The sequence below is a fragment of the Rhipicephalus microplus genome, chromosome 10, assembly GCF_043290135.1.
Source record: "Rhipicephalus microplus isolate Deutch F79 chromosome 10, USDA_Rmic, whole genome shotgun sequence".
NCBI classification, from domain to species: domain Eukaryota; kingdom Metazoa; phylum Arthropoda; class Arachnida; order Ixodida; family Ixodidae; genus Rhipicephalus; species Rhipicephalus microplus.
This window is the reverse complement of record NC_134709.1, coordinates 57,280,458-57,298,410: the sequence shown is the minus strand read 5'-3', so window position 1 is coordinate 57,298,410 and position 17,953 is coordinate 57,280,458. Positions and strand designations below refer to the sequence as shown.

General features: G+C 44.8%; 1 protein-coding gene across 1 annotated transcript; it reads left to right on the top strand.

The window, feature by feature from the left end:
- The first annotated feature begins 401 nt into the window (after positions 1–401).
- Positions 402–15,909, top strand: LOC142774734 (uncharacterized). The gene is made up of 4 exons (XM_075875697.1): positions 402–734; positions 11,990–12,063; positions 12,585–12,717; positions 15,559–15,909. Exons 1-4 carry the CDS (start codon positions 631–633, stop codon positions 15,860–15,862), a joined length of 615 nt encoding a protein of 204 aa, XP_075731812.1. The 5' UTR covers positions 402–630; the 3' UTR covers positions 15,863–15,909.
- The last annotated feature ends 2,044 nt before the right edge of the window (positions 15,910–17,953 follow it).

Below are 17,953 nucleotides of genomic sequence, written 5' to 3'. Positions count from 1 at the left end.
AAACGAACAGTTGGAAATCTTTACATTCAACCGGATCGTGCGCAACTGGGTATCAACGAGGTTCGAACGTCGCAACGCTGCCATCTTGCAACAACACTACTAGCAAAGATGTGGAAGTAAGCGTAGTTAACAAAACAACATTTCGCTAAATATTCATTCATTACTAATTGGCGATCGCAACAAGCAGTCGGAAGACACGGCGGACTTTGCCAACGCAGGTGAGAATGTGGATATGTTTGATATAGCAGCATCCAGACAGCCTAGATTATCACGCTTCGTCATAAATATACAAAGCCTCAAGCGGCTATTTATTATACACGGTTCGCGCTAGGACGCGCATGCGCTGTGTCACGTGCCGATGCTTTATACTTTATGGCACAGCGCAGACAGCTACACTCGTCGTCGGTTGATGGCTGTCAGCGCTTTTTTCACCGAGATAAGCGCCCGTCAGGCTCCCACGTAAAACAAGGCACATGGCCGAAGAAGGACGACTGCCACAATACTTTACAACTGGTAGTGGCAGCTGCTCGTAAATACATACCAAACTGACGCGTCTCAAGTCATAGCCAGGTGAGATTTCCTTCGAACACTTATGCATACACCCCGACAAGCCGATTTAGACCAAAGGACATGGCCCATGAAGGACAACTACCTCGATATAGCACGATTGGTGGTGGAAGCTACACGGCACATCAGGAAATGCGAGAGGCAAGCTCGACTCAAGAAAATTCCAGGTGAGCTCTTATAGAATACTCTCGTGAACTCGTGTACCCCAAATTACGGCACGTAAATGACTGAATTTCTTGGCTTCTATTCCATTCCGGGGTGGGGTTGGTTCCTATTTTTCGCATAAGGTGTCTTTTCAGACCTACGATGCGGTGCGCAGGATGACTGCATTTTACCCCCTTTTGTATAGTGACTACTTGTGTGCAAACGAATAAATGGCAGCTTCTGCCACGTTTATACAATGGTCATGGGGCTTGGAGTGCGACAGAAAAAACGCATTTCGATGGACGCAAAAGGCTAGGGGCCAGAGCAATGTTTGATGAAATTGCACGCAAGAACCAAATAGTGAAAATTTCCGTAGAATTTCACGAAGGCCATATGATCGTATCATAGTTTGGCAAGTCACTCCCTAGATATGCAAATTATTAAGCAATGGTAGTAAGATGATGTTGCACCTTACATGTAGTCTTCTCACAAAAGCCTATACAGATAGGCTGTGGCCTTCAATAGGCTGATGCATAGTGAGTCAAGCGCACGAGGATGCTTTCGCCAGCTCTGCGATTCCGAACGCTTCACACAGGCTGGAGGGAAACGCGCTTGCGCAGAATCGAAATGCGATTGCATTGCCGTGGGTACAGATTGTGTTATTCAATGAAGTGGTACCAGAATGCGGGATGTTGCAATAAGCATCGTATTTTTTTCCGTTGAACATTTACGCATGCACGAAAAATTGCCGTTGCTACCATTATTTTATATTTTAGCGAGAACGCGTTATCATATTCTATGAAGATTCTACAGAAATAAATATTGAAACTGATCGCGTACAGTAAGCACATAGTGCATCGATGATACGGATTTGGCTCTGAAGCGTCTAAAGCAAACAGAACCGGCCGATAGTCGCGTAAGCCTTCACCTGCACTGTGCCAACAATCTCTTGCGCAGCGGACCTACGATGTAGTATACGCAATATGTGGTCGTTTTCTTGTGGCATGGTGTTGTATACTGCAGTCAGCACAGTCAAATGTGGTCAGAAGCAGATAGACTTTTGCGTAGGTCGTCACCTGACAGCAGTGCCACAGCACAACCGAGTACAAGCAACGGAGCAGTTTTGCAGCAGAGCGTGGTGTGGGGCCCAGTAACTTTTCTGAATTTGATTGAAATAAACCACATATGTGACAGTTATCGCATACAGATCAGTGATTATTCAGGCTATTCCTCTTTCTCACGTATTCTGCAGTGTTAGAATAAAAGAAGCCATTTCGGCAATAATCAGTTATTGCTAAATTGTGCTTCATAATTGTCATGGACCTCTTCACAGGTTGATTCACATATCTTTAATTAAAGAACAAAATGAAGACAGAAAGAAGTTTAACCTAAGGGCTTGGTTTCATTCGCCACAATAATAATGTAGACTAACAAAAATGGCGAGGAAAAGATCAACACAAGAGGAGGTAGGAAGAAGGCACATGATCGGTTTGCTACCCTACGCTGGGTTAATGGGAAAGGGGAGTACAAAAAGGAGTGAGAGGAAAGAGAAGAGAAAGAGGCAAAAAAAAGATTGTCAGTCAATTGGCTGACGCGTATGCAGTGGTGGCACTACACAAAAGTTGAAGGTACTCACATAGGCCTGTAGTCGTAAAAAAGCACAAGACGACTTTGACTGCATTTTCAGCTGACGAAAGACGAGGACGGTGTTCCAGTAGCATCTGCATACAGAGTGGCCGACCGCCCAGTTGTCGCAATTCGCCAGAAAGCTTCTGTCTTTCAGAGGCGAATCGAGGACAACGGCATAGCAGGCGCCGCCGCCGTGGTCTAGTGGCTAAGGTACTCGGCTGCTGACGCGCAGGGCGCGGGTTCAAATCCCGGCTGCGGCGGCTGCATTTCCGATGGAGGCGGAAATGTTGTAGGCCCGTGTACTCAGATTTGGGTGCACGTTAAAGAACCCCAGGTGGTCTAAATTTCCGGAGCCCTCCACTACGGCGTCTCTCATAATCATATATTGGTTTTGGGGCGTTAAACCCCACATGTCCGTCCAACGGCATAGCAGATAGCAATGTCTTCTTTGGTGCCGCAGACGTCGCATTCCGCGTTGTCGGTCATTGCAATGAGGGTTTTATGTGTGTTTGTGAAGGCAACCCCCAACCAAAGACAACAAAGTAGCGAAGCTTGACGTCGACAAAGTTCGCATAGAGGTTGAAGTTTGGATAGAGGTGCAGTCGAGAATTTATTTGGTAGAGTCTCGTATGTCTTATGCTTGGGGTGTTCCACTCCAGCAGACACAGAATACGTGCCAGGTGGCGAAGTTGCGTTGCAGCACCTGTCCTTGACTAAGGATTCGGAAAGTGTGCTCTTCTTGGCTGGATGGCGAGCCGCGTTGTCTGCGCAATCATTGCCACTGATCCCACAATGACCAGGTAGCCACTGATAATTGACCTCGTGGACTGTTTTAGTGACGTGGTTAACAAGCTTGACAACCTCATATGTTAACTGTTTGTGGCAACCTCGTTGAATGACTGACTGTAGGGCTGGTTTCATGTCAGAAAACACAGACCAATTACTCGGTCTCTCGGATTTGATGTACTCTAGGGCGACACGTAAAGCCGCAAGTTATGTCACCGTAGACGTAGTGACGTGTGACAGCTTGATTCGCAGAGTGATTCCTTTAGCTGAAATCGCCACCGCGCCGCCAGAACCAGACGCTGTGGTTGAACCATCGGTGTATATGTGCACGTGGTGATTGTATATTTTGTGCAAGAGGTGCAAGCTTAATTCTTTTAGGGCTGATGAAAGCGAATTTGATTGTTTTTTCTATTCCAGGCATCTGAAGACGTCCTTGTGAAAGTGTCGGGCACCACGAAGGATACACCAATTTTTCCGCAGGCGTAAAACCTGATGTAAACGAATCACAATGCGCGTAGACAATTGCACTCAAATTCATGCGGGGCCTCTCAGTAGTGAAGGTGGCCAAGTGGTGGGAAGGATTCCGATCGTGTGGCCTGAGGTACATAGGCATCGTTTCAATGGTGTTGTGCGTCACGATCGAGTAGTCCTGTGCAATGGCAAGGATTTGAGCCGTCGAAGCACAACGTGGTAAACCAAGGCATACCCTAAGAGAGTCGGCTTCAATATTTTGGAGAGTGCGCAGGTTAGTTTTGAAAGTGTTAGATATAACAGGTAAGCTGTATCGCAGGAATCAAATAATTAATATCTTGTACAGCTGTAACATAGACTCGCTAGACACTCCGAGACTTCTTCTAGCAAGGAACCTGAACAAGTGACAAATGGTGGTCAGCCGCTTTTTCACGTAGTGTACGTGTGGTGTTTTAGGCAGGTTTCGCTCGATTATGACTCTCAAAAACCTGTGACTCCGGCTGCGTGACACCAATTGCCCTTTAATTGATATGCTGTAGGCGGACATTGGCCTTCTGGCGAAAGTCACGACTGTTCACTTTCCACTTGCGATTACGAGCCTTTGTTTACGTAGGTGGTGCGATGTCACTGATGCTACCTTCTGAAGTCGAGTGCGAAGTTGAAGTCAAGTACACCTGGTGTCTGCGCACAGGTGTCATCTGCATAAATGGAAAGTCGTACGCTGCCTAAATGCTTGCCAAATAGTCCAAATACTGTTAGGTTGAACAATGTCCGGTTAGCCCTCCGCCTTACGGGACTCCTCAGCTACTGTGATACTCGGGTGTCGGGCCATTCTCTGTCTGCACGTAAAAATGCCTATTCTGTAGGTAGCTCTGAACAAACGTATATATCTTACCACCGAGTCTTACTCCTTTTAATTTGCTGAGAAAGGCTTCCTGAATGATATTGTGGTAAGCCATTTAACGTCAAGAAACAGAGCAGCACATCACTGTTTGCAGGCCTTCTGGTGCTCTACATATGTCGCCAAGTCAACTATATTGTCAATTGATGAGCGGCCTCGTCTGAACCCGCACATGTCATCTGTATATAGTTCGTAGAACTTTTAGGTACTATTCCAGACGGCGTAAAATCATTCTTTCCTTAATTTTCCCACAGAGCTTGCGAGGGCGATCAGGCGGTCAGAGGAAATGTCCAAAGGTGACTTGCAGGCTTCGGGAAGTGGAACCGGGTGACTTTACTTCCATTTCTGTGGAACCATGCCAGTTTTCCAGGAGTAGGTGTATAACAGCAAGAGTACCTTCCGAGCTTGATCTCCTAGGTGACACCGAGCGCGGTAGGTGATACCGTCAGGTCCTGGCGCTGAAGAACGTCTACATAAAGCAAGCGCAGCCTTCAGTTCTTTTATTTAAATCGAACACTCCAATTGGGGATCACGTGAGGATACAGTACAGTTGGATGTCTTTGTCCCATTTGAGTTGTCTCCGCAGACAATTCATCGAGAGAAAGATTCTGCGCCGTCAATCTCTTCGCAGCGTAGTTGAAGTGCCAAAGATTTAAATGGGTGTGCGTCTGGCCACTCTCAGACCATCAAATGACTTCGTGCGTCTATAACGTCGTTCTCCACGACGACGAATCGCTCGCAGTTTCTGGAGTTCAATGTGGATATCTCTGCTAGATGAGCTTCCCAGTAGCGAACGCGTGGGACAGTAGGACACTGTTCCTTGCGTCCTCTAGGTTGAAGGGTGGAGCCACAAACATAGTTTTCTATGAATAAAATGTACTTTTACCAAGCGGTGCTCTCGACGGCTCTGGAAGACTTGAGACTTGGAAAGCCGTCAACCTTCAGGCATGTTGGAATGTAGCCCCTTGATTAAAAATCCGAAAACCAGTGCACGCTTCTGGCGATTTGCGAACGAGCGTGAGACGATACCCAAATAAATGTAGGGGATCCTTGTAGAAGCAATTATTATAAACTTAAAAAAAAGAAAAGAGGGCGTTGAGGTAACTCGACACAACGAGGCTCCAATCCTGCGACCTTCGAATAACACGTTCAATGCTATGGCACTCATCTACGGTGGCGGTCATTCCACCATCAACATTATCGGCTACATATGTGCATTAAACGTGAAAGCAGCAGCCGGCGCAGCATGGTGCCATTGCGGAAAGTTGACTGGTAGCACGTTCTTGAAAAAAAGAGATGGTTTTCTCATTTAATGGTTTAGTAATAAGAAACATTCCAGCAAATGTTATACACAGCTATGAGTGAGCGTTTGATCATAAATGCATGTTAACCATTTCTAGTTCCGACGAGACTTGGAATGACATCTTGAATGATTGATTGATTGATTTGTGGGGTTTAACGTCCCAAAACCACCATATGATTATGAGAGACGCCGTAGTGGAGGGCTCCGGAAATTTCGACCACCTGGAGTTCTTTAACGTGCACCCAAATCTGAGCACACGGGCCTCGACATTTCCGCCTCCATCGGAAATGCAGCCGCCGCAGCCGGGATTTGAACCCGCGACCTGCGGGTCAGCAGCCGAGTACCTTAGCCACTAGACCACCGCGGCGGGGCCATCTTGAATGATTGGTACGAGAAAACCATGGGCAACCCTCCAAACCCGCAGTATGTATCAGGTGTCCTTCGGACAGCATCACCAGGTCTATATTTTGTTAAGCAAGTACTAACACCTCTAAAGTGTAATGCCATGCTTTCGTAGGTCACAAAACTCACTAATTAGTCGACTCGTACTAACTCAGATAAGGTTGTGAATTCGCATCTGAGTGATATTGGGTGAGTGAAACAATGATGAGCTTGAGGCAGAGTGAGCCAAACAAAACAATTTTAGCTAGTCTTGAGTCAAAGTCACTTTCGTTGAGCCAAGTACTGGAATGTCGGCATCCGTGTGTGCTTAAGCAGACACAAAGACTCCAGGACCAATCCTGTGTGAGGCGTGATCGCCCTTATGGCGCATGCACGGTTTTTTCCCTCTCTCCTCCCCTTCTCTCCACCCTCTCAGCGCCGTGCATGCAGTGACTGCTAGTCTACGCTCAATCCCTCCTTTTTTACACTCTAGGCATCCTTCTCAATGGCATTTACACATTACGCATCCACTTCCCCTCTGTTATCTTCAGCGCTAACCCTTTCTCGCCTCGCAATTGTGGCACAGGCAGCGACTGCTAGCGAGTTAATTGATTGAAAAAAAAAACAACTACAAAACCCAGAGCTCGCGCGGCACAATCATTCACTGGCTATTTCTTATATATAGGCACTCGATTCTACGTCAGCAGGCGGGTGTGACCGTTTCATGAACAGGCTACAGGCTCCAGGACGCAGGGTACCCGTTTTCTGTGACGTTTACTGTAGGTCACCAGGCTATTAAAGAAGCTGCAACCTGGAATGGGACCATTTTTGGGAACGAGTTGCCTGACTGTTCTAGATCTAAGGGGGTAACAATCTCTTTGCACGCAGGCTATCGCAAAGAATAACAACAGGTGGCGCGAAAGTGCTATGTAAAAGTAGTGTTTACGACCCAGAATGAAATCGGAAGAGTGTGCGCGTTGTTCAACCAGAAATGTGAGAAAGTTAACAGTGTATATAAAAAAACGCAGCATAATTAACAAGCTGAAGTTTGTTGAACGTGCACACAGTCTGGTGTACTGTATACCTCTGACGTGTGGTTGTGCATATATAGGGCAGACTTTCACGTGCATTAATACGAGGCTAAGGGAGCTTATATCAAGTCTGGGAGGTGACCCTATCACACATTTAGCAATGCATTACAATGAGTGCGCATGCACTTGTAGCAGGCAATGACGCCGGTGATCTCAATAATTTTATTTGTGAGCGCATACGAATTCATATGCCGAGGCGCCCGGCGCAGACGCGGTCAACATGCCTCACGTTATCTCCGGAGGGTCGCGGAAGATACGCAGCCACGCCCCTTTTGGTTGTCGCTTTCGAAGCCTTTTTTTCTTGGAAAATAAACTAGTCTTGTCCCAAACTTCAAGGAGTGTAGGTGCCATCTTTTCACACCTCCGTGGGGCGAGTACGCTACACACTCTTCGTTTTAACCTTACTACTTTGGTATATGAGAATCGAAACAGTACTTCGATGGAAACATGGGGAGCCTATCTCATAGGCAAGCAGAAAAATAACTGTTAGCCACCCTTCGGTAGCCTTGTTGGCCAAAGAAACTTCGCTCCTATCTATTGTTCAATGAACTTGTGATCGTTAGTTGTGACACGTGCGCAGTGCAAATTTTTTCTTGTTGACCAGAGTGCACAGAACCGAGGGTTGTTTACTGAATGTTTTTTAAGTACAAACCAGTTGTTAGATTGAGCGCGTTTGTCTTCTCTTCTTTGTCCCTGTGTGCCTGCGCTAACCGTTCAAATGGAAGTTTTCTGCAGTTTGCTAACTAGTTCGTGAATAGTGCCGAGTCGAATAATTGATAAATTCCACAATTTTTAAATGCGAAGCATTTCTTAGTGAACGTCGGCGGCTTTTCGCGTATCTATCTATCTATCTATCTATCTATCTATCTATCTATCTATCTATCTATCTATCTATCTATCTATCTATCTATCTATCTATCTATCTATCTATCTATCTATCTATCTATCTATCTATCTATCTATCTATCTATCTATCTATCTATCTATCTATCTATCTATCTATCTATCTATCTATCTATCTATCTATCTATCTATCTATCTATCTATCTATCTATCTATCTATCTATCTATCTGTCTATCTGTCTATCTATCTATCTATCTATCTATCTATCTATCTGTCTATCTGTCTATCTGTCTGTCTGTCTGTCTGTCTGTCTGTCTATCTATCTGTCTATCTGTCTATCTGTCTATCTGTCTATCTGTCTGTCTGTCTGTCTGTCTATCTATCTGTCTATCTGTCTATCTGTCTATCTGTCTATCTGTCTGTCTGTCTATCTGTCTGTCTGTCTGTCTGTCTGTGTCTGTCTGTCTGTGTCTGTGTCTGTCTGTCTGTGTCTGTGTCTGTCTGTCTGTGTCTGTGTCTGTCTGTCTGTGTCTGTCTGTGTCTGTCTGTGTCTGTCTGTCTGTGTCTGTCTGTGTCTGTCTGTGTCTGTCTGTCTGTGTCTGTCTGTGTCTGTCTGTGTCTGTCTGTCTGTCTGTCTGTGTCTGTCTGTGTCTGTCTGTGTCTGTCTGTGTCTGTCTGTGTCTGTCTGTGTCTGTCTGTGTCTGTCTGTGTCTGTCTGTCTGTCTGTCTGTGTCTGTCTGTCTGTCTGTCTGTGTCTGTCTGTGTCTGTCTGTCTGTCTTGAACATAATAATCACGACATCCGTGCCATGTAACAACATGGCTACATGCCACACTGATGATGCGCTTGCAGCCATTTCGCTAGTTTCGCATAAGCCAGATTTCGTATTACGTGACGCCAACGGATGACGAAGGTATGTGACTGGTGCAAACAAGATAATCATGAGATGCGTGTCATGTGAGAACATGACTGCATGCCACAGTCAAGGTGCCAATACGTGATGTGACGCAGTGCGCGTGCTCACCGGCGTTCCCTTCGTCTTGTCACCCCGGCGTTGCCACGCCAGGCACCAGTCCTTTTATATACTCACAGGCGCGCACCGCACTCCGTTGCTTTGACGCATGCGCGTTTCAGCACGTCCGGCATCCCTTCGTCTCTTGGACGAAGGAATGCCGGACGCAAACACCGGCGACGTGACGTCGGTGTTTGCGTGACGTAACACCGGCGACGACGTGTTTCGACGATCGTAACACCAAAGGATCCTTTCGTCCAGGGACGAAGGGATCCCTTGGTGTTACGACGTGACGTCAATGAATGACGAAAGTACATGACTGGTGCAAGCATGATGATCCGGACACACTTTCGTGTATGAAGATGACAACATACCACGCGTGCTCGTGGTCGTTTCGCTAGCTCCACATATACTAAGTTTGGTATCACGTGACGTGGATCGATGACGAAGGTAAACGACACGTTTAAACATAATAATGATGACATGGAAGTCGTATAGGGCATTAATTACGTCCACCTTGCAACGTTGTACTAACTTTGAAGTGACATATCAACCTTTCTTATTCGTGCTTCATATATCATCGATTCACGCTTTACGTGGGATCTGCGAATTTTTTAGCTAACACAAGCCGATATATGCCCGTGCATTGCCACAACAAGGTAACTTTATTACAGAAGTGTCCATAGGTTAATAGGCGAGGGGTCATTGTTCATGCCAACTAATTAGTATTCACTAATTAATTCGTTTATTTACCAAGTCAAGTACGCATCACAGCAATGTACACTGATGCATGAACGAATCACAGATGACAACGTACACGCAAACACGCACATAGAATATCAAGATTTAGCTGGTATCAATGCGCTGCAGCAGCCGCTTGAATGCCATTTCGTTAGAACAGCAAACTGTCTACTGGTTAGCATACACACAATTTAGAAAAATAATGAACATCTTTCACACATCACCGTCTGCCCTTTTAATTGCATATATGGGTGTCACCACTTATCACGGAGTTTTTATATCAAATCAAACGACCGAAATAGAAGTTTGAATAAACTTTTGTAAAGAGTGCCATGATTACTGCAAAATATGCAGTGGTGTCTACGAGAAATCTGGCAACGAATATAGCTTAGTATTTATCTAGCTAATAAAAACCAGAAGGCAGTCCTGGTCAATAACGGCAAAAGTTTTAAGCCCCACTAGCTTCTGGCATTTACTAAAGAGATGCGAGGAAGGTTGTAAAATACGCTCTAAACAAGTAAACACATGGACCGTCAACTGTTTACTACAAATATTTTTCCTAAGATTGTGCTGACCCTGCAAGTACTAAAGGTAGCGGAAGAACTGCCCCTAGCCTAGCCGCGGGGTCTAGTGGATAAGGTACTCGGCTGCTGACCTGCAGGTCGCGGGTTCGATTCCCGGCTGCAGCGGCTGCATTTCCGATGGAGGCGGAAATGTTGTAGGCCCGTGTACTGAGATTTGGGTGCACGTTAAAGAACCCGAGTTGGTCAAAATTTCTCGAGCCTTCCACTACGGCGTCTCTCATAATCAAATTGTGGTTTTGAGACGTTAAACCCCACAAATCAATCAATCAATCAATCAATCAATCAATCAATCAATCAATCAATCAATCAATCAAGAACTGCCCCTATGGGAGCTAAGAGTTTTGTTGTACTGCATGAAATAAGTTTCTAAACAACTATCCCTCAACCATGGCGTCTTTTGCGCACTTTTGCACTGCTTAATGCATCTGATGACATCCAATTTATGTTGTTACAGTCAATATTAGCTTGATATATATGTCAAGGTATGCCTCTCTCAAGTTTTAAATATTGTAGGAACGAAATGGACCGGCCCGACCATTGGCGGAGAGAAACAAATAACATTTAATTATACATCCAGCGCGTAGGAAGCCCCTGGCCTTGTAGGGTGAGAATGTTTCCTATCAAGATTGAGGCTATTAGTAAAGTCCGATAATCTCAGAGCCTAGACCTCGAGGATGTTGAGCTCTGATTAGGCGACAGTTACTCGGGTGCCTCCGCACCCGTTAGATGTGTTGTCGGCTCCTTTTCTACGTTGCTTCGCGAAAGCCTCCTCAAGCCGCTGGATGGACTTCGATGCGTTCTCAGGTCTTCGGAGCGTATCCACCCTCTCACCTCTTCGCGATACGTGGCGTCCTGGCACTGCCCGTCCCCACTGTGCATAGCGCTCTTACACCCTCCCCACATGATGTGGCGGAGAGTAGCTAGTTCACCTTCCCGCAGTGGTAATGCATGGGCTAAGCTTTTTATTCTGAGGAATCGAAAGGAATGAAATTGCGGAAAGTTGCTATTCCTCGGTATGGAGTAGGGTGCAATGGAGGCATGCAATCTACATAGGCAGACGGGTAAACTACTCACCTCTTTACTGCTAGGGCCGCGTGATATGACACTTGAGACTGGGAGAGTTTTAAATCTGCAACAGTGGCAGATCTGTTTTTGGTCATGTAAATACATATCATGCTTTACGGGAAATATCGAGTGTTAATATTGTCGGAAAGTCCATTCGTTTACTCGAAAGTGATTTGTTTATTGTCTCGCAGTGGAACACTTCAAACACTATGGTGATATTTTAGCACAAATAAGGATCAGTTGCTTCTGCACATTGTTTGGTTATAGATTCATTTTTGCCAGAAGATCAGCGTAGCCAGCTGGACTGAGAACTGGATAACCTCCTAGCCCTTTCCTTTTTCTCTCCCTTCTATATGACAAAAGGGAAATGGTCCATGCACAATGCCCTTTGCTTTATCGACTAGCCTAGTTGCAATGCCGTTTTATTATTATCGTCACATAACACTACGTGAAAACATTTTGTGTCTTTAGGGTTTCCGTTGCAAACGTCAATGCAGAGCAGAACGCTTCTAAACACCAGGACGAAGGCGAGTCTTTTCATGTTGGTAAGTGATTTAATATTTCCAATCAACAATATAGCAAGAAAGCACGCCTCATCTTGCATTTATTAGCAGAAGTTCCTTTTGAACGCGTAGAGTACACAAAAAGGTGCGAATTCCATGTGGCTTCTATGACTCTTGTAGAGTTTCGTAGTGATCTCACGTATACTAACAAATTAATTGGACAGACTTTCACATTGCCTAAATAGGGAATATTTGTGATGCAAACAAGTTCAAAAAATAAAAAAAAGCGTGCACTGCCACCTAAAGGTCATCACATGAATATTAGAAGATCCTCACAACGCGATACAACAAGCTCCTTCAGTACCACTGTAAATTTCCGGACACATCAACTTTGGTTACGATGTCCTATTTTTTATCAAAAGATGTGACCTTCAGTACGGATTCATTGTCGACGTCTGTTCATTTCTGAAGAACTGCTATAGAATATTTTGAGATTTTAGGTCTTTTGTTGACAGTTCTCACGCATCATTGTCACAGTAACAAAGAACTACGTTTGTTTTCAGGGCAAAGTCATGCGGCCGAAAACAGAATCACCTTGCCACACCCTGTGTGCAGCAGCAGCTCCTTTGATTATGCCGTACCCAGCTCAAGCCGTACGGTTATAGGAGCTTCAGCATGTGACGAAAGCACTGTGCGGTAAGGGCGAAATTTTGAGCGCCATTACAGGGAAGCCAGCTTATTGGATGAGGCATAGCAGTAGCGTTTGACTTCGCACAGAAATCCGAGCAGGTATGCGTCCTCATCTACAGCATTAAAAAACTGCATAGAATTGTCTGCAAGCTTGTAGCTGTTATTACGCATCTCCGCCGATCTTCAAGCTTTAGCATAGAATGTGCTGTTCGTTCAGCACAGGCCTGGCGACACAATTGTTCTGGTCGAGTATTGCAGCGTGTCGTGGATACAAAACCATTGTCCTCATTAACCAACATGTATCCACCACCCAAGCATTCTGTACAGATGATTAACAAGTGATTGTGAAGCACGGAGCCCCGGTATTTACCATGTTCCGTCTCCTTGAATTCTTTGTTACGTTAATACCGAACCCTTAATCGGCGTTTGGTGCCCGTGTGTTCTTTCATTATTTTGCGGACCAGGATTCTGAGTAAGGAGATTGGCTAAATTTCTGAGGCACATACGCAATACTGGAGTTTCTAACCAAAGATGCGTTATAAAAGAAGTTCGCCACATGTAGCCGATAGAAAGTTATCAGGATCAAGAGTCAGCATGCGCTCAATTGCAGGCCGAGAATTCTGTAAAAATGGTTAACAAGAGAACCTGAACTATACCCAGCTACTCTGTTGTGGTCCAGCTTTGCACGATTTAGTGACATCTGGGAAATTTTTTTTTCCATTTAAGATACTCAAACGACAGGGAACAGATGCACATGGGCCATATATCTCTCCATATAAGACATTGCCTTCAGAATAGAATTATTTACTCCAAAAATATCAAAACATCAATGGCAGTATCCAGCATAGTATCCAGCAATGGTCCTCTTGTTATCCAGACGATTCAGCTGCTTAGATGCCATGCAAATGGATAGAAAACTTTTTAAAATGTCACAAAGCTCGCAATTGCACAGATTAGTGCATGTAGGGTGGACAAAAATGCTTTACTATATATCTATAACGCATTGGAATAGCTTGTGAATAGCGGTTTTAAATATTTAGGCTTTATTTTACAGCGAAAGCTGTTATGAGTTCACTTTTCGGGTCACGTGCAGTTGTTGTCCGCCGTCGCCGCCCACAACCGCCACCGATGTCCGTAACCACATTGCGCTAAATTAGAAAAAAAATCTTTTAACAATGACACAATAGGGCTTGAACCTAGGTCCGCTGCGTGCTAGCCCAATATGCTGCCAGTAAGTTACGCTGGTGCTTATAACTTGTCAAACTTGCCTTAGCCAGGAATGACTAACACCAATAGCACACAGGGGCTCATACCCGGGTGCGCTGGATGCCAGCCCAGTATTCTGCCACTGAGCTACAGTGAGCTACATCGTTGCTTGTGACTGGCTGGGAAACTTGCCTTACAGGCTTGATGTTGGGAAAGCGATCGCGTTATCACGACTTGTAAAGCGTTTTACAAAAGCGAAAAAACAACCAGTCGTCGTACAAAGCAAATAGCGTGGCAAGTGGGCCGTCCGATGCTCGAATCAATCACAAGAGCTTGTTATTGTTCCCTTATTATCTGTGGCACATACCTTTTCATCTATAATTCCTCATCGTCGTCAGCCACTGCATGGACATATGGCGCAAAATTCCTTGCAAAGCTTTAGCGGAGACCACGCTTCTAAGAAGAATGACAAAAAATAGCATGGGGAATGCCGGCCTACTGCACAAAAAATGATTAATAATGCCCTAGTGCGTACCAAACAAGTGTGCTTGCAGTAGTTACCCAATGAGTGTTATGAAAAGGTCTGAAAGGCCACTTTGTCACTTTCTCTGTGACATTGCAGGGGCTACCACGCCGGCTATCGTTTTTGCAACTGTACAATAATTTCAGAACTAAGTCTTTTATTCTGTCAATGCACGTCAGTGGAATTTGCTTTATTTATTTATTTTTTCATTTTGAATGTGCTATATTTTGTTACCTCTAGTGGTAGGAAATTTTGTACGGTGACTAAGTTCATTAGGAAAGTCGTACGTTCAACAAAAGCGCGAGCTTTGGGGGTCATTGCTTTAGAGGTAACATTATTTCTCACAGCGTTGCGAATGTACGACACATCAACAACCCCGGAGTAGCTCTAAAATATTGGCGTCCTGTGTTACCAAAACGGGCTACAGTGAACAAAGAAAAACGACAACCTTCTTTTGACTTGTTGCAGTGCAGAAAACGGCCGTGACTGCTTACATGTGTTATCTACGCCAGATGACGTTTTTTACATCTGTGTAAAGTTATTTTGCTTGGGAGAATATGCCATGTATTACTTTGCAAAGCCTGCACAACAACGTTGTGCCGATGTTCTCAGCTGGAAGTCGGTTCGGCTTAGAAAAATAGGTACCGCAAACAGTCAGGGACGTGATTGTAGGTCGAAAGTCAATCTCAGAAGAAAAAAAAGCAGTCTCTTGACTTGATACTGAAGAATTCCACCACTTTAGAGGCACGAAAAGTTGAATAGGGGCTCATCTCAAGTGACTGTGCATACTGTCTTGTCGCATTGAGTAATAGTGAACGAGTAGGCATTGATTATTGAATAAATACATCGAGGAATTTTTGTTAGTGTGAACAAAAAATAAACCAGTGTGCACTTTTAAGAAAAATGTGTGTGTACCTTATGCACCGATCTTTAGTTGGTGCTGAACAATGCTAACGAATGCTAAACAAAAATATGCGATTTAAAAGAATACGATTAAGTGAGTAGGTCTCATATAAAAGCTATCATGTTCATTCAAACTGTCTATTGACAAAAATAGGCTGCTGTACTTCCACCGAATTGTGTATGTGTCGTATTAGATGCGTTGTCTCATATCGTAGGGACGCTACTGGCTTCTCACAGAGGGAACAGTGCGAGGATCTGAATGTTGTCTATGGCGACGTCAACCACGACCAGAAGCCACCGAGGGAACGACGCTACAAGTGTCAAGTGTGTGACAAATCATTTAAAAAAAAAAGAGCCATCTCAAGAGACATTGGCGCACGCATACTGGCGAGAAGCCCCATCATTGCTTCATATGTCAGAAGTCATTCTCAGAAAAGAGCAACCTCACAGATCATATGCTCACACATAAAGGTGAGAGGCCCCATCGTTGCAACGTGTGCGATAAATCATTTGCACTAAAGAATGCCCTCGCAAGACATCTCCGCATGCATACAGGAAATAAGCCATATCAGTGCGGATCATGCGATAAATCATTTGCACGAAAGGATAACCTCATATTACATATCGGCACGCATACAGGCGATAAGCAATATAATTGTGGCTTTTGCGATAAATCATTTGGACAACAAAGTGACCTCACAAGACATCTGTGTGTGCACACAGGCGAGAAGCCCTATTGTGTGCTACATGCGCTGAATCATTCGCACCGGAGGGATATCTTCGTCAGCACGAACGCACCCACAAGCGTCAGAAGCCTTAAAATTGCAACGTATTGGCTAAATAATTTCCACAGAAGGACAGTCTCGCATTACTTCACTACTTGCATACAGGCGAGAAGCCCTATCATTGCCACATGTGAGATAGATTACGTGAACTAAAAAGGTTGATATTGTGGCACATCGCCCATTTCGCGCATGATAGAAGTCTTACCATTGCAACAGCTGTGATAAATCATTTGCCAAAAAGACTACTCTCGTGCCACTCCACAGGCGAGGATTCCTCAAGGCCACTACCTGTTCTAATTCATTTGCATGGCTATGGACGCTTCGTTGACATAAAAGTATGCATACACATGAAATTAGCTTTAAATACAAGTTGTGTTCCAGGTAATGGAAGGCATCAGCTGTTGAAAGGCATCAACACACGCAGAGAGGCCAGGAAGCGTGAGCCTGCCAAAAACGAACAAGGTCACTCATACAGTCTATGTACCTACGTATGATGAGGTTTTTAAAAATCACCGTCATACTTCATGACAACCAGACGTTGACACTTTCACACTGCCATGGCTGCGTACGCATTCACTAGGGAACTGTATGAGACATTATTCGCGTACAATACATATTTTGTACATGCGGCAAGGTTAGATTTTAGCGCCAAATTTTTACTTGCTATTGGTGAGCTGATACTTTTAGACATGTAACTAACTGCATTCATCCTGAGAAGCACACGCGGTTACAATCACAATCATTTGGCTGTGTATCAGCGCACTGGCGAAATCTACCGATGATCATGAGTGTTAAATTTTATTTGTTAGTGCCACATCAGTGTTTTAGAATATTTAACTAATCTTTCTTCACGAAGAGCACTCGTCGGCATTGGCATATTAAGTCAGTTGTCTACCTCTTTACTAGCTTAATGTAAAAACATTTGTTTTGCGTACAAGGTCTTCATTGCGAGCCATGAGTGTTCACATGTAGTGAATTTTATGTGCGATTGGTGCATCGATGTCTTTCGAAATGTAATAGACCTGATAATTGAAGACAAGTATACGTGGGCACCTATTTCACATCAGCTGGACTTTAGCCACAGAAAAGAAGAGGGAAACTCACCTGTAATTGCGCGCAACAAGTTTGAAAGCTTGTGGCAGGTGGGTCTCATTCGGCGAGACCTGGAAGCGAGTGGGCAACCTTGGAAAAAGTCAGTGGATTTGCTCGTGCCACTGGTGCCTTGAAATAACGGCTCGACCCACGGAAACCTCACTTTGCCGTTTCACAAAAAATGATCACTTTTATCTTCTACTTCACACACACACACCTCTTTACCTTTTTCACCATAGAAATGTGCAATGAATCATTTCACGTTAAAAGATGTATAATGAACCACTGAATAATAAAAGTGCTTGATCTCGTCATGTTACGACTGCGATAGAAGTTGTCGGTTCTCTTCTTGCTGAATCCAGCGTGCACTAGGTGGCCTTGTGACTTCCTTACTTGGAGTAGTAAAATCAGATGATCTCAGTAGGTGCATCTCTGGTGTGGAAAAGGAAGGGTTGGGAAGCATCTCGGTTAACGTACCAACTCTGCTGCTGTCTCCTGTGGTGCTGCAGATGTACTGACGTGTGTTTCAACAAGCGGAGTAAGCCTATTGAGTTCATTCGTAAACAACGTGTGACAATTTGTTTGCTAGAGGAGGAGGAGAAAGATTATGATTTGATGGAGCTGTTGTTCCGCGCACAAAAGTGCACTGCTGGTCAGGCATCCAGGAGACGTTGATCCATGGCGGCTGCCTCTTCGCGCTCCGTGACGCACTCTTTTGTTTCCGGTTGGGAGC

Coding starts and splice junctions, on each gene's coding strand:
- LOC142774734 (XM_075875697.1), top strand. CDS start 631: ATGGCCCATGAAGGACAACTACCTCGATATAGCACGATTGGTGGTGGA. Junction 735..11,989: donor TCGACTCAAGAAAATTCCAG/GTGAGCTCTTAT, acceptor TTGTGTCTTTAG/GGTTTCCGTTGCAAACGTCA. Junction 12,064..12,584: donor AGGCGAGTCTTTTCATGTTG/GTAAGTGATTTA, acceptor GTTTGTTTTCAG/GGCAAAGTCATGCGGCCGAA.